Below are 16,773 nucleotides of genomic sequence, written 5' to 3' on the forward strand. Positions count from 1 at the left end.
AACAGTGTGGGCCTGAGGACCGAGCCCTGGGGAACCCCACTGCCCACATCCCTCCAGGTCGAAAATGACCCATCCACCACCACTCTCTGGGTGCGGCCCTCCAGCCAGTTGACAACCCATTTGACTGTGTAGGTGTCAATGCCACAATCCCCCAGTTTTTTAATGAGAACAGGGTGAGACAGTGTCGAAGACCTTCCTAAAGTCCAGAAAGACTACATCCACTGCTACCCCTGCATCTAAGGATTTAGTGACCGGGTCATAGAAGGGCACCAGGTTGGTCTGACAGGACCTGCCCCTAATGAACCCGTGTTGGTTGCCCCTAAGCATAACCTCCCCCGCTGGCCCCTCGTGGACATGTGCCAGGATAATTCTCTCAAAAAGCTTACCCAGGATTGAGGTAAGACTAACTGGCCTATTTAGTCTACTGTGCATTAAACATCTTGTGTAAACACGCCTAGTATATCCATGACATCAACAACTGGAAGAGTCCCAGTGGGAGATCCTTACCAATTGATAAGATGGATAGAGGCATAAAGAACCATGAGGGAGGCATGGCACTGAACAATTATCAAGCCAGGCATTTGTTTAATCAGGTGGGCTAGTGGGTCTGATGGCTTAAAAACCCCATTCACAAAGAAAACCATCACTTAGGCTCCTTCTTATAGCATTGAAAGGAGTCAAACTGGAAAGCTTTCTTCTTCCACAACACCACACACCATTGTACCTTAACCTAGACTTCTGTGGAACTAGCCTCCCTCTCAGAATGGGAACACAACAGTTTGTCATTTTTCCCTCATACTAGCACCTTTTCCTCCTTTTTGCCATCACTCATCATCACCCATATAGTAGCTAGAACTGGTTGAAATGATTCAGTTCACTAGTGGGTACAGAAGATAAAGACTACGTCTGTTAACAAAATTTGGCTCTGACAATATGTTTGTTTCTATGATTTTAATGTTTGGATGAAAACCTGAAAAGTAAAAAATTCTGGTTTCAATATTTCATTGAAACATCACTAGCTTTTTGTCAAAACTATTTTTTTAATGCAAATTTTTGTTTCTATCAATTTTTAGCCAGAGGAAATTGCTTTTCATATTCAGTTTCATCAGTACTGTCTTTGCAGGGAAAGAAACTGAGGCAGAAAATTATTTGCCTGACCCAAAGTCACAGAGCCAGTGCCAGAGCAAGCAGCAGAAATCAGGAGTTTCTATAAATAAGCCCAAGTTAAGTATATTTGGCCTTGCTTCTTTCTAAGGAAGCAAAGAACTGATATACCTTCTAACAATTAAATGATTTTTAAATGTTATTAACAAGTCTAACTAGCCACTCCTTGACATTCGCCTTCCAATTTTACTTTGTTCCTTAAAACACCATGGATACAATTAATAAGGAAGCATGTACAGACAACATCTCCAGAAGTTACTAATGATTTCAGGTTCCTTGATTGCTCATTTTGAGATACTGTAAAGGCCATTCATTTTCCAAGGTTTGGAGTTCTGTTTAAGTTTCATGACTTACAACTTATAATCTTGGCCTTAAGTAATCAAAAATGGTCAGAATGGTAATTTTGTCTTATAAATGGTGCATTAGGCATCCAGAGGAACACCTGAGCCCATATCCCAGTGCCAATTAAGTGTATCACAAGTAAATCAAGGCAGAACATACCTACTGGGCTGTTGAATTAGCCAGTCTACTCCAGGTGTGGCACCAGCATCTGCTATGATATGTAATGAATCAGGCTATGCTAATTTGAAATATATTGATCTGCTGTGGTGCCATGTGTCTGTACAGTAAACTTCTCTGCCACTACATCAGGGTCATTCCCACCTTGGTATGGAAGAGCCCTATATAGCTCATGCATAGCAAGGATCAGCCTTGAGACCTCTGGCTCTTAAAGCCTAAGTTAACAGATGTAGCTCTATATGCTGAGCCTACAACAGGTTCATTCATCTCTGTATGTGGCCCTTCTACTACTAGAGGGGAACAGATCACCAATATTTAGTTATATAGGCCCACCTAATAGCCACAACATAGTGATGACTAAACTAGGTCCTTACATGCTGTTAATGTCATACAAATACAAATATAATGACAGCAAAGAGACCGAGGGCCAGCAACAACCAGGCTGGCTACTGAAACCTAGAACTGTAACCCCAGCCCCTGCCAGTGCCTTTTCAACACTGAAAATGAATGGCGTGTCTGCAAAAGTGGAAGAGGGCAACTCCTCTCTGAAGGATGACAAACCTCTCTGCATACACAATCTTTGCTCCCCAGGTGTATGTGTACGTGCATGCAGGAGAGCTTGCATTTCAAGTCTCCAAGTTCCAAGCACCATGCAGCAGCTAGGAATAGCACTGGAAAAACATTCTCATCTGACTTCATTAATCTAACTCTTGCTCATGTATCAAAGTGCAACGGGTTTTCTTGTAAAAATGATTAAGCTGCTAATTAAGCTGTTTATAACTTGTTTCCCTGGTTGCTAATGATAATTAACATGCAAATTAGCTGAGGGAGGAGAGGCACAGGGGTCCTCAGTTCATTACCAAGTTAATTACTGTTTGCATACTTAAACATTACAGTTATAAATGGTGGCATTTAATGTAATGGGCAAGATGATAATTATACCAACGACATTTTGAAAAGTCATTTCACTGTGTGTTATTTTTCTGGGTGATTAATGTTTCTATGCCTGTTTGATAAACTTAGCTCAAACCAATATAAGCCGAGAACTTCATGTAACTAAATAAGTTATTCCTGAACAATAATCTGTTTTTCTATCCCCTTCTGGCTGTAAAGGGATAGGAGGGAGGGGAGGGGGAAGAGAGGGAGGGAGGAAAAAAAAACCTGGGAAGGTCAGTATTACAAAGTAAGAAGTAAAACACTTTAGTTAAGTGCATCTCTGCTCTCTATTCTGGTGATGCTCTGATAGGGAAGAAGAAATGTACTCAGGCCTCATTGTTGAGCACCCACAGTTTACTACCGTTTATTTTCCATTAGTACAGAAAGGCTACTTCTGAGACTGGAGCCTGTGGTGCCAAGTGCTGTCCTGGCCCCCAAAACAGCTTAAAATATAAGCAGGAGAAGTGAAAGATCATTAACCGCTTTTTTTTCTTAGGTGAGGCAGTTGCGACAGACAGGTTAGCTAATGTATTCCAGGAATATTCTCCTGAATTGCAGCCCAGCTCTTTAGCGAAAGATCCACATTTCCTTCCAATGGTTCCTCCACCGCAGTGGTAGATGCTGAGCAGGATGAAGTCCAGCTAAAGCTTCCTGGATAAAAGGCAGGGTACAGAGACCCGGAGCTCCATTTGTGCATGCTCCTAAATACCTGTGTAGGACGTGAGATCTCAGCTAGACACCACTGCCCCAGCCAAGCCATTAACACCTTCAAGTGGATCTCAGAATGGGCAGGGCTGGTGGGAAGGAAGAGAGAGAGGGGCAACAGGTGAGACAGAGTCATACTCCACCTCAATATGCTTTAGGCCCAAATGCCAAAGCACACACATTTTGTCTGACAAGTACAAGGAGAGAACTATTGATGGAGGAAAAGGTTAATGTGCATTCCCAGTGTGTTCTTTGCAGTAGGAACCATTCCCCGGCTTCTAGCAAGCCATGGGGTTAACAGTGACCATTGCCTAGCCTTTTGCTGACATAAAGGAACCAAAACATGGGCCCTCCGCAAGCATTCAGCGCCCAGTCAACAATCCTGAAGAACTAATGCTTTGTCCAAAACAAGGTCCTTCGCTCAAGATCATCAGCCTTGCCCCTTCTCCAGAACAAGCAGAGCCTCCTCACTGCCAGGTCTGGGGCTTGTCAGTCTTCTGTTTAGTGCCATGAAGCAGGGAGCTAATTAATTTATGCTGCTGCATTACCGAGTCCCACAGCCACATCACGGAAAACCACCGCCCCAACCAAGTGTGTGCGGTGACCCTGGGGGCTCTGCACTGCTGCTGTTTAAATCTCCGTCACATAAACAAAGGGATTACTACTCACTACCAGAGTGACAAGAACTTCCTTGTAATCTTGTTCAAATGCACCTTAATCCTGCTCTTTCCCCGTATGCCCCGTAATCCTTTGCTTGGATCACATGCTTTGTAATTATAGCTGGGCTCATGCTGCATGGAAGTGGGCAGTTGCATAGGAAAACAGAAGGGGTTTCTGCTCTCTTTCTCCACCCTCCCTATACACTAGGGGAGTCCTATTTTTTTTTTTAGTTTACGGACATAGTTATTATTAATCACATGCAAGAAAAGAGTGCTGCAGTCAGCAGATGGGACAAAAACAGGGGGTGGAAATAAAGGAATTAGGATGGAACAAGCTGTACAGTAATGAACGCACTTCTAAAGCCTTTATTCAAAAGCGAAAGACAAAAACCTCAGCTGCCTCCTCCGGTTCTACTACACTGCAGAGCAAATGGGGCTAAGTCGCAAAACAAACATGGATTTAGTCACCTTTAAATGCTCCTGGAATCTATTTCCCCCTTGCTTTTCAGATGCGTAGTTTGGCGCACAGAGAGATGTAACATCGCACAGCAGCGCAGTGGCAAGAGGAAGGTTGAGCTGATCAGGAAAGAGAATTTCCTACAGCAAACTCTGGTATTCCAATGGTTGGTTTCATCCCAAAGCAGGACAGTTGTTTTTAGCTTTTTTGGCAGAAAATGCTGATTTTGACAAAACCTGTTTTCCAATATAAAAATGCTGCAATCAATTTTTTTTTCAGCCAGGCTTATCGAGAACAAGAGATGAAACACTTGGATCCCTAGTCTGCTGCTCTAACTCCAAAAGACAGAAATAGCTAGACAAGGAGGAAAAATTGCTAAGGGTGCAGATTTACTTCACTGGGAAGTGAAGGCCCTAACCTGGAGTTGCTCACAATCTAATTCTTAGGCTAAGCAAGCAGCATGCAACTGGATACACTTCAGGATGAAATTTCATCATGTGGCTTCACAGCTCATGACATTGGGAGAGCTGCCCGGCCTTCCATCACACAGCATCTATTATTCAAAGCAGACTAAGATCTTTCCTTCTCATCAGATCCACTCCAACCTTTACAGCCATGTGGATGAGAGGTAGATCTGACATCCAGTCTGCAAATAACATGCTACTCAGAGCTGGAAATCAAATCTAATGTGGTGCATCTCTCTTTGATGTTTTCTTTCTTTTTTCCCCTCTGATTCTATCCCATTCCTCTTAGGTTGGACCTCTCATGGCAAAGAAACAAGCCCTTTCTTTCTGTGATGTTTGCAACCTTGATGCACTGGCAAATGCAGTTTTCAGGCTCCCTGTTTGCATATATATGTTTGCATTCTCCAGTCTCTCTGCTCTTCTTTCAGTTCATTCTTCATTCAGGGTAACCATGATTTGTTTGTGTTACAAATGCTGGGTACTCTCATGGGAAGCCTGATTCAGAGCCCCAAGGACCTTGACACTAAAGGAATTTTAGGGTCTCTTAAAATTCTCCCTGAGCTAAGGAATATGTCCTCAAAGCACATCTCACTCTCTTACCATCCATTCTCCTCTTTTAAAATTATTTACTGCCTCTCCATATTCTTGCTAAACCTCCTCTATCCCTCAAAAGCCTTCTAAGGATGCAGCTCTTTGGAATAGTGGTAAACGTGTCTCTGTCGCCTTTCAGAGAAGGCAAAACTCTATAATTTACCACAGATGATGGAGAGTCTTTTGCTGAAATCACATCAACCTTGTATGTCTGATCAGCAGCCTACATCACAGGTTCTTATCCCCACTGCCATCCACATCTGTAGTCCATACTGTCTAAATATCCTCACACCATTCTGGGTTTTCCTTACAGTGAATCTCTGGCTTGTATCCCCTTCAAAGCAGAGACCTACATTACCTGGCACTACATGCATGGACATCACTTTAAAAACAGATCCTCACTTTAAAAACAAAGAGCCTCATTTACACCCAAGCCAGGCCATATCATTTTTGGAAGAAATTAATTTTATCTGCATGTTCAGGAGCACCACGCTTCACAGGGGTTCCCCAGCAATCCAGTCACCTGCACTCCCTACCCACTCACCTCCCTTTAAAAATTCATCTGCTGTCTATGGCAGCAAGAAGTTCTATTGTAATGTAGTTAAATATTAACTAGTGTTTAGAAAAAACAGTTGGCACGTTCTTGTTCATTCGTAATGGTTTGGGCTTTTACATAGCAATATGCCTTCACCATACAGGAGATGCTGTCTGATCCACTGGTTTGGGAATGAGATTAGAAACTTAGACTCCTGGGTTCTACTCCTGTTTCTACTACTCCGCAGGTGCATCTACACAAGCAAGTACTAAATAAATGTGCAGTAACTGGAGTTACTGCGCAGTAGTGCTGGCGAACGCCTTTTAAGTGATGCTGCTGCATAGTAGCATTATACTACTGCACAGTACAGTAGTGTCATATCACAGTTGTTGCCACATGACACTACTGCACAGTAGTAACAGGCTACTGCGCAGTCAGCATCTAATGTATATGCGCTCAGCATGTGATGCTGGACAATTTGCTTTGCTGGCAACTCGTTTCACTCAGTGTCTCTGCTCTCCCCTCTTACCCACTGATGATCGTGTCTATTTAGATGGTAAAATTATCTTTTTCTATGTGCATGTAAGCACTCGTGATGGGTACCATGATGGGTTGAACCTTTCCAGAGCCCCTAAGTGCTATGGCTATATAAATAATAAGCAAGTCTTCTGTTCTTATCTTCATGCTCTTTATTTTATCCCCATAGGATACACTACTTCCACACTACTGCACTCTTGTGCAGCTAAGCCAAATCCGAGGCTAATGATTTTTGCAACAGAGCCCACAATTCACTGAGCACACCAGCATCATTTCATTTGTTCCTACAAGTGAGCTTAAACCTCAGAACCAGAGTCCTGTGTGTTTGATCAACCTCCCTCCTCCTAATGTGATTTTGATTTCAGATTTGTTCCTTTTCATGCCCGCCAGTCTTTCCTAACAACATCACCTATGGCCCAATGTGACAGCAGTGCTAATTTATATCTTGACGACTAATTAGGGTAATTAAAATGAAAGTAGTCAAAGCAAAAGTAATGGGCAATCTCTTAATAAACTGTCAAAAAATCTATATTAATCAGAAAGATGGTTTTTTGTTTCCCCTGAATGTCAAAGAATATGGGAGAGAAGGAAAAGTTGGATTCTAGTATCAGTCCTGACTTAGGGGAACATTGTCAGGACCTGGAAAATATCCCTCACCTGTTAGAACATCTTAGATTAGTAAAAGCCAGTTCACATCTAATATTCAGGACTGATGCTACCTATTTCTTTTCAGGGGCAGAGGAAGTAGAGAGAACAGTTTCATTTACTCTTTACCCATCGGTTGCCCTTCCTGCCTGCTATTCACCAGCACAAGCACGTTGCTTGAAGTAAAATGAATCCTTCAGGTGAGCGTGTGCAATTAAAAAAGCAGTATTCTTACAGTGTGTTTAAAAAAAAAGAAAAAAATGTTCAGTCCATCCTAGATTAAATCTTTTAAGTTCTCTTCTTATCATTCAGGGGAAAAACTGCTCTAACTACAGGTGGCATTACCTGAATGATACCCAAAGCTGATCTACTCATAGGAGCCTAATGAGGTTAGAAACCCAGTTCCTACAGGATATGGGTCCCCCAGCTTTCCTGAGCCCCCTGGCATATAGAACAGAAAGATGCTGTGTAAATAGGAAGGACTGTTAGCACCTTAGAGGGGTGCGTCCTTCTCCAAAATATTTCAAGCTGCTTTTCTGATTAGGGGCTCATCAAAGTCCTCCTGGATGGCTCTGGCTACCACTTCGCTAGACTCCTGAAGGCTCATAGCACGTCAAGGCTTTCCACTGTCTGCCGTGACACTGAAAGCAGCTCCTTTTCAGGGAACCTTAACTGGTGCCATGGTGCCCTAGGGTTATCTGCGATAGACTGAGGCAGAGGGGGCAGGTCCAGCACGTGGGGCAGGGACTGTATACTTGAGCTGTGCTTCATTGGCCTGCAGGGAACACAAGCCTGTATAGTGTCATGTTTACTGTCTCCCAGGCAACAAGGCATGTGCAAGGATGAGCCCAGCCAGCTCTGCTCTCTGCCAGTGGCACCCGTCTCTCCTGAGAGCAGCAGCAAGGTGCGCAGCAGGCCACAATGGGCCCCAGCTCCCAGCAGTGCAGGCTGTGACGGCCCTGAGCTTCCTCCAAAGCCCACAGCAGCAACTTCAGATGTCAGCTCTCAGGTACTTGAGCCCTTCCCTGTAACTTTTTTGGATGTTTTCCCCTTATGCTGCAGGAGTGGGGTGTCTGATGCTAGAACCTGTGGGGAGCCGCAACTTCCCTTATTGGAAGGAAGGAATATGCACCTGCCCCCCTGATCTGACTAATCCCTAAATCAGGGAAAATCCAGGCAGGCTTCCCTACTTGTGCCAATCATTTTTTTAAAGTCAGATCTGCCCTCCCAAACAATGTCAGTCCTCAGAAATGCAGACAGAATTAAATGTTCTCCTTCTTGTCACTGCTTCCCCTCATCAGCTCCCACCAAGAGCATCAATGTCCAAGTGGTTTCTAATAGAGGAGGAAAGGCAAAGGGCAGGCAAAGAGATCCGGCATGGTTGACTTGGTGTCTTTCCAAGGACCAGGCTGTCAGAGCAACTGATGCAAATGTGTGCCTGCATGGCGGGGAGGGAGGGAGGAAGGAGAGGGGACGAAGCAGACAACTGGAGAGTAGAGGCACTGATCAGACCCGGTCAGTGCAGAGCAAGCCTTGAACTGGGGAAGGATGCATGTCCAGCTATTCCTCAAGTTGTTTGCAAACACTGATGATTATTCTTTTCATCCCTGGTAGCACACAGGTGCCTCACAGCTACAGGTGTGGTAGGTGTAGCAGTGGTGATCTTGGAGTAATCTGCCTTTGGGATGAGGTATAACTGATGGCCTGACAGCTAGCATTCCCTGAGAATCCCACAGTGCCAATTGATGGACCTATCAAAGTCCAAACCTCTCCTGAAAAATTCAGTGTTTTTCTCCACACACACACACACACACACACACACACACACACACACACACCTTGTTGTGTACTAATAGCCCAGAGGTAGGTGCATCTTGCTATCTGCAAGGCTTGGAAGATACAGGAGCAATATGTTCATTATTACATCAGTCAGTTGCACAGAACTCATTATAAGTCATGGACTCTGTATTCACCTCTTCTAATCTTCACTTTCTTTTTTGATTATATTTGAAGGGACACTGACAATGCCAGTAAGGCCTGTCCCACAAGATTAATTAGTATTAACGTTTCCCATCATATCTGTACAGCACAACCTGTCCAGAGCAGGCAAGATCTTTTCATTACATGTGTGTATAGAGCTTAGCACTGTGGGGCTTTTGTCTTGGATGGTACCTCCATGGTGGTACCTTGATAGAAATTATCATAGTTCACAGTTAGGTGAATACAAAAGGAATTCTAGCATTGTTGGGCTAAAGTTTCTTCAGGAGGCAGAACATTGCCTTAATGTCATTTATGTGAATAACTCCACTGTGGGCATGGCAATAGGACCCTGACCAAGCAAAAAGACCTCATGAGAGTCACTTCCCATCCAGCCTGGCAAACAGCATCCCAATTTCTGCTGGGGGAGGGTGGGGGCAGCATTCAGAGCCCATTCACTATGACAGCTCCTACAATACATCCTAACCCCATTGATGCTATTCATAGGTGATTAGCTCCAAGCTGGGCTGCATCCCACACCTACACAGAGCAACAGTATTCTTCTGCTGCTAAATGCACACACAGGCCTTGATGTCCCTTTTATGATCACACATGCTCTTGAGATTCAGCATGGCTGACTGATACATGAGTGCTGGGGAGGAGATGCATGACAGCTGTTTGAAGAAAAGTGGAACATGCTGTTGCAGGGATTTGATTAGGAAAGGGAAGACAAAGTCAAGCCTTCATACACCTCTTTGAGAAACCATCAGGGCAAGCCTGCTGAAGCATGCACACAGTGCAGCCCTACAAACTACCACATCAGAGCTGGGTTTCCATCCAGCATGCCAGCTTTGCTGCTCTCTCATTCTTGCTGTTTGCCATGTAGGCATTGCATTGGACAAAGCTCCTTTTTTTCTTTCTGGCAAGGTTTTTTCAGCTTCTTCAAGTTTTAAACATTTTTGCTTAGGACACACACAGTAGGTCAAGGTCAGTTAATTACTATAATTTCTCATGGAATGAGGGCAGGCTTCAAGCTGTCATACTGTTCACCTACAGCCTGAGTAAACTGATAAACAAGACAACTCTACAGCTACCACTGGTAGCTACCTATATTGAATCATAGCACAATAGCAGCCAGAAGAAGGATTATTAATGTGGTTCCAAAAGGGTGCAAAAGAGAGAGAAATATTTTACTCCTAGCCTGATCTCTGAGTAAAACTCAGTTAACAAAACAAACACATTTTAGGTTTGCAGACTGGAGATAATCCTGTGCTACAGTTTTAGAAGGCCATTTAAAAAAAAATTAACAATAGAAAGGGGAGGGGGAAAATGTCAGCAACATTTTTGTGACCTTTCCCTATTTTCTAACCAGCTGTAATGTAGATGTGACAAGGATGAGCCACTTTTCCAGCCCCTCCAGCACTTGGCATTGTTCTCCTTTGTCTTTGTTTTTAACTCACCAAAACTTTGCTGTTTGGAGGTTATAATGACATTCAAAACCTCTTAAGTCCTCACTTGCTTTTTTTTTTCATAACTGTTTATTTGACAGACAATATAAAGCCACAAACTGTGGCAACCTACTTCGTCTTAATATCTTTGATCTCTCTTTTACAGGCACTCAAGAGGGCAGTGTGTGAAAAGCCAATTGCTGACAATGTAAGTACCCCAAATCAAGATGTCAGCTCAAGAGATTGCTACAAAGCTCTGCAAAGAAGGGGACAAGCACCTGGTCAGGGAGGAGATGTCTCTAGCCACGGCTTTCTACATGGCTGCATTCAGCTGTAGTGCATCCTTTGCGGTGCAGAAGGTGAAGTCCCTGGGCAAGGGGCTGTGGGAGAAAGTGATAGCCACCCTTGAGATGTGGTGCACAGGAGAGAGTCAGATTCCCAAGATACAGTGCGACAACTTGGCCATTGTGTCCCTCAATGTGGGGGTTGCTGCTGTTTTTCTGTCCACCCTAGACCCCAGCAACATAGCTGCCTCCCTATGCAAGATGGAGGCCATGCTGGGGCAACAGCAGTATGAGGATGTAGTGAGCCAGTGTAATGCCCTGCTCAAAACCCACCCCAGACATTCAGTGGAGCTGCTGCTGACTAGGGCTTTGGCCTGGGTGCTATCAGGGACTCAGTCTGGGAATGGTGTTGTGGACTATATCCAAGCCTTTGTGAACCACCAGGCTGAGACAGTGGCCTATATGCACAGCAGGCAAAAGGAGCACCTGCCACAGGTAATCCAGGCCTTCTCCAGTTACCTCTCAGTGCACCGGGAGAAGGGCCCAGGGAGCCGGATCCTGGACAAATGGCGGGATGACTGCTATGAGTTCCTGGCTACCGTAGCGCCTGATGACATCTGGGTATGCAGAGCCCAGGCAGCATACCTCTTTGAGCAACGCAAGTTTGAGGAGTGTGTGGCCATTTACAGCAAGGCCCTGGAGGCGTTGTCTGCTGGCAGCCAGCTCTGGGACAAGAGAGCTATGGGTCTGCTGCTGGAGCGAGCTGCTGCTTACTTCTCCGCGGATGGGCGGACACAGGAAATGATGAAGGACTTGACAGAAGCTTTCATGGTCACCCCTGAGCAGGCCAAGAGGCGCTTTGATGAGCTGTTCACACCTCAGGATGCCGATGTGATCGAAGAGCAGGCTAGGGCTGCCCTGGAGGGGGAGTTTGCAGCCTACCGGGAAGCTGTGCGCACGCGGGCTGAGCTCCGATGCGACACCAGCACAGAACTGCTCTCCTCGGTTATCTGCACCCTCCAGTTCCTCATCCAGATTTCCCCAGGGGCCAAGCGAGAACTGAGCGCCCGGCTGGCAGATTGCCAGCTGCTGTGCGGGCATGTCAAGAAAGCCCTAGACATCTGTAATTCCCTCCTGGAAGCGGAGCAGAAGACATATTACAACACCCTCCTTGTGGTGCGGGGATTTTGTCACCTCCACGCTAACCATCCTAAGCAAGCCCTTCGGGACTTCCAAGAAGTCATAGAGCATGATTCCCCACACCCTAACAGCTGTGTGAAAGCCCTGTGTGGCCGGGGACTCATCCGGGTCTGTGGTGGCAGCCCTTACCTGACAGCCCTGGATTACATCACTGCCTGTCGGCTGAGACTGGAGGAAACCATCGTGACTATCAAGTCCTACGTGCCCTGGAACCAAAGAGGCCTGCTTGTGAAGGTCCTCCAGGAAGAAGGACAGAAGATGCTTCAGAAGAAGCATCACCCAACAAACAGCTCAGCCCATGCACAGAAGAAAGGAGCCCAGCTGAATGGCTTCCAGACCAAAGAAGGGTATGTCTAATATGGGGGCGGCTGGGAACAGGATACAGCCCCTCTCAGGTCTAGGGCCAGGTCTATACTAGGCTTTAGCCCAAATAGCTATGTCAGTTAGCTGCCGGCATAATCTGGTCTAATGCATCAGTTTATGACCGTCTTAATAATAATCTAGTATTTTTCACCAATGGACTTCAAGATGCTGTCTAAAGGCAGTTAGTACTTTACTTCCATTTTACATGTGGGGTAATGGAGACAAAGGGAGAAGAGAATTGCTCAAAGTCACCCAGCAGATCAGTGGCAGGGCTGGGGATCAAACCCCTGGGGCACCTATACATGTGCAGAGAGGCTGCTCCGACGCACTGTAATTACAGTGTTGAGCAGACTTGTTTAATTAAATCTTCTGGAGCGTGATAATTACCATGCTCCAGCAGACTCCAGCATCATGTGTATCAGTATCCCTGCGCTGAAAAGTGGCAGAGGGGGCACTTTAACTAAAGTTTGTTGGATGAGCTTTAGTTAAAGTGCCCCCACTGCCATTTTTCAGTGTGAGGACAGTGATACATGTGACGCTCTGGGTGCTTTAATTCAACCAGCTCTCAGATCCACTTGAATTAAAGTGCTTCCCCCTCTCCCCCCCGCCAGAGCACACATATAAACACCCCTTGTCTCCCAAGTCCCACACTAGTACTGATCAGGCAAGAGCTTGTCTAATGCAGTTATTAGCCTGGACATGACCATCTACTATTGTAATTTTTATTGCAGAATTCCTTGGTTGACGCAGTCCATTATTCCTCATGGATCCTGTTATCACTGTCATCATTTATCTTTTGTGTTATGGTGGGTTGCTGGATCAGATACCCTTTGGAGACCTTTTTTTTTCTCATTGATTCCCCTGTTGTCCCCTGTAGATTGTTTGCGACCAGGTTTTAAATGGCATACTTTGGATGTGACCTAAGTGCATGCATGCCAGGTCATCCAGGGTTGCTGAACTTTGGCACTTATTTCATGCTACCTGGATTGAGGGATAGATCAGCTTGATTGGAATGATTAGTGGTTGATGCTCTAAGGGTGTTCTCTGCTTATTCAGGGATGCCTCCGGAGTGCACCAGCTGGCATCTCTCCTGGTAGACCTAGACTCCTGTGATGAGGCGTCCCAGATCCTGTGTGCCGACACCCTGTACCAGATGGATCGGGTGGAAGAAGCTCACAAAATCCTCTTAGTAGCTCTCTCTAGGAACCCTCAGAGTTCCCCCATCCTGGCCAGGCTGGTGCTGCTGCAGTTGAAGAAGGGCTTCTTGTACGACAGCAATCAGGTAAAAACCCGTGGCTAGCAATAAGGGTGAGACAATGCTCAGCAGATGAGCCCGTCGAGGGAGTGCAGGGTTCTTCTGGGTTGATGTGGAGGAACCCAAAATATGAAGGAGGCCTGAGAAACAGAGCTTGAGAGAAATGAACACTTTGTCTTTTGTGATACTACTCAAGGTCATTTGGGTGGGAGTTGAAAAATATTATTTTTTTAATGGAAAATTTTCATGATAAATTCTGCCTTTTTTGCTGGAAAATTTTGAAACGGAAGGTTTTTTGAGCAGCTGCCTTGGGTGAGGAGCAGCTCTAATTGTGAGCAATACAACACCCAGAGTGGTACCTTTGCGGAGTGTTACAGCTGGCCTGGCTAAGCACCCCTTCTCCCTTAAACCAAGACAGCTTCCTTAGGATGATCGATGGCAACACAGTTCTCTTCCTGTGCATCTTATGTTTTAAAATAAACTGTGCAGCAAGGTTCTGCCAATAGGAACAGATACGGGATTCTGGAAGCAGCGAAGTTCAGAGCTTGGAGTGAAATACAAGTTGCCCAAGCAGTAGCAGAACTTTTATGATCCAACCTCAGGCTTCCAGGGCAAAGCTCTCTGATTGTATCACAGGCTGCATGAGGGCATTTAGTTAAATACAGCCATTCATCACATTATCCTTAATGACACCTTTCATCAGACACTTTTAACTAGGTAGAGAGTGATTGAATGTGCCGCACCCCGGTGCTACTGTCATTGATGGACCTGGTAATTTTCCCCTGGAGAAGGGAACGGAGGGCTATTACCTTTCTCCTACAGATAGCTCATCTCATTATGGGTCTCTGTGATTCTTACCCACTGCCAACTCAAGACAGTAGGAAGATTAGCAAACAGCTGCCTCATTTTAGGATCTCAGAAGTTAGTGAGTCCCTGTCTGTTGAAAGCAGAGTGAGCCTGTCTGGATTTGGAATTATGGCCCAGAAAATAAGGCAGTAATCACATGAAATTTCTTCCCCAGCAGAGGGATAAAGAATGACTATCATGGAAACTCTGCTGATTCACACTGTTCACTGGTGCAGTTTAAATCCTACAGCCTGAGACTATCCATTTCCCCCACCACTCTCCCCCAGGGAACTGAATAGACCTAGATCCATCAGGTGAATGATTTCTTAATCATTCAAATCTGACCCTGTTTAGTAGTGAGTGACAGAGCCTGCTCACTTTTTCCAGTTTTGAGTAACAGTGCTTAAACAAGTATCCAGGTTCCAAGGTAAGCTGATATATAGATGCTTCCTCTCGACACCAGGAGATATCTCCCAGTGAAACAAAGTTTGAAAAAGCCTTCACAAGGTGTGTTTTGCCATTAAACTGTATTCACCCAATGTAACAGACTAAAACCGTATGGCATCTCATGGGGGCAGAACATTACTGGCACATACTTTCAGAGGAGTACATATGTTGTGATGCAAGGAGGAATAAGGGGCACTGTATATGATTAGAGCAAAGCCAAATTCCTGGTATTTATTCCTAACTTTGGCCAAAACACACTGCCTGAACTTGGACAATTTCTTTAACCTTGAAAACTCACTTGGCCAAAAGCTTTCTTCAGAATGGGAACTCACAGAGTGGGAGCCCAGTGCTACTAACATATAAATAGTAGTATGATAAATGATAGGCTTAATATATAGTCGCTGGTAAAAGGGCTTTGTAGTGCTTGAGTACAATATCTGATAAGTGAGAAAAAATACTCTTGGAAGTAAGCCATTGGCTTTTGAAATTGGAAGGAAAAGCGAAAATAAAAATGAATGATAATTAAAAATTAGTCATAATCTTTAATGAGCACTCAACCCATTAACATTGTATTGCATCAGCATAGAAAATAAGTAAACAGAAGCACAAATATCATTCATTAGTTTCCTTCTTCAATGCCAATTTGTTTGTGTTTGAGCAAGTAGAAAGTATTCAAAAGAGTGTCATTTCTGCTAAGCAGTATATTTTACTTGCTTGCCTGAGGTTAAAAAAGGTAAATTACCATATTTAGCTGACAGAGGGTGCTGTTGTCTTTTTTTTCTTTTTCTTTTTCTTTTTTATTTTTTAGCCCTTATACATCCATCCTGTGGGTAATGAGGACTAGTAGAAGTAGAATAGCTTTATTGCCACCAAAGAAAATGTGAATTATGTTAAATGTTCTGTGGTGCATGCTGTTAACAGGCAGGCACTTACCAAGTGACAAAGCTCAGTTGAGACTACATCAGGTCCTTGGAAAGATGGGCTTCTTACTGTACTTGCTCACTGGAGTTATATTTTTTTTCTTAAATGTTGAAAATCCCACACATAGGGTTAGCTCGTTGGCCAGGTAATATACCCAAAGGGGCATATTCCAGAAGGAAATTGTGCCTGTGCCCTGAGTTTGATGGCATAGCATTTCTTGTGGGAGTTTCTCTCTCCTTTCACTATTTCAAGAGGTGGCAAGCTTTGATGGCCCCCAGAAAGAACAGAAAATCAATGCCTGAGAAATAACAGATTTCCCACATGGCCACGTATACCAAATGCAGTGATTCACACTTTTGTTACTCTATGTGCATATGTTTTGCACAAAGGAACAATCCCTGCAGAAATGTTGGGTAGGTGCCATTCCCTCATATTGGGCACATCTATATATTTATTAATGTGCCTTTGCTACTTCACATTGGCTAGGACAGACATTACACATCAGCTGGTTTAAGTGATCAGAAACTGGTTTAAACCTGTAACAGAACAGATGGTCAGTGCACATAAACCAGTTTGAGAATGGCTGAAACAGGTTTGAGATAAACCTGGATGAATGTAGTATCAGGCTTAACTGTTTTGGCTCAAACTGGTTTATGCAACGTCTGTCCCAAACCCCTTGCTGGTTTAAATTAAATCAGACCCCCCAGCATCATAGCATGCTCTCTGGGCTGGGCAGGGCTCTTGGCTCTACAGCAGGGCTGGCCCATCCCCTCTACTCCCTAGCTGCAGCTTTGGCAGTCTCTGCAGGCATCTGCCTGGC

At 44.7% G+C, this 16,773-nt stretch overlaps 1 protein-coding gene across 1 annotated transcript in view; it reads left to right on the top strand.

The window, feature by feature from the left end:
* The first annotated feature begins 8,095 nt into the window (after positions 1 to 8,095).
* Positions 8,096 to 16,773, top strand: part of TTC34 (tetratricopeptide repeat domain 34) — an 81,725-nt gene continuing 73,047 nt past the window's right edge. The window contains exons 1-3 of the mRNA XM_019511661.1: positions 8,096 to 8,221; positions 10,804 to 12,468; positions 13,541 to 13,766. Of these exons, the coding sequence (XP_019367206.1) occupies positions 10,865 to 12,468; positions 13,541 to 13,766 (1,830 nt within the window). The 5' untranslated portion in view covers positions 8,096 to 8,221; positions 10,804 to 10,864. The remainder of the gene's footprint in view (positions 8,222 to 10,803; positions 12,469 to 13,540; positions 13,767 to 16,773) is intronic.

This window comes from Gavialis gangeticus, unplaced genomic scaffold, assembly GCF_001723915.1.
Source record: "Gavialis gangeticus isolate Ggan-Ray unplaced genomic scaffold, GavGan_comp1, whole genome shotgun sequence".
NCBI lineage: Eukaryota > Metazoa > Chordata > Crocodylia > Gavialidae > Gavialis > Gavialis gangeticus.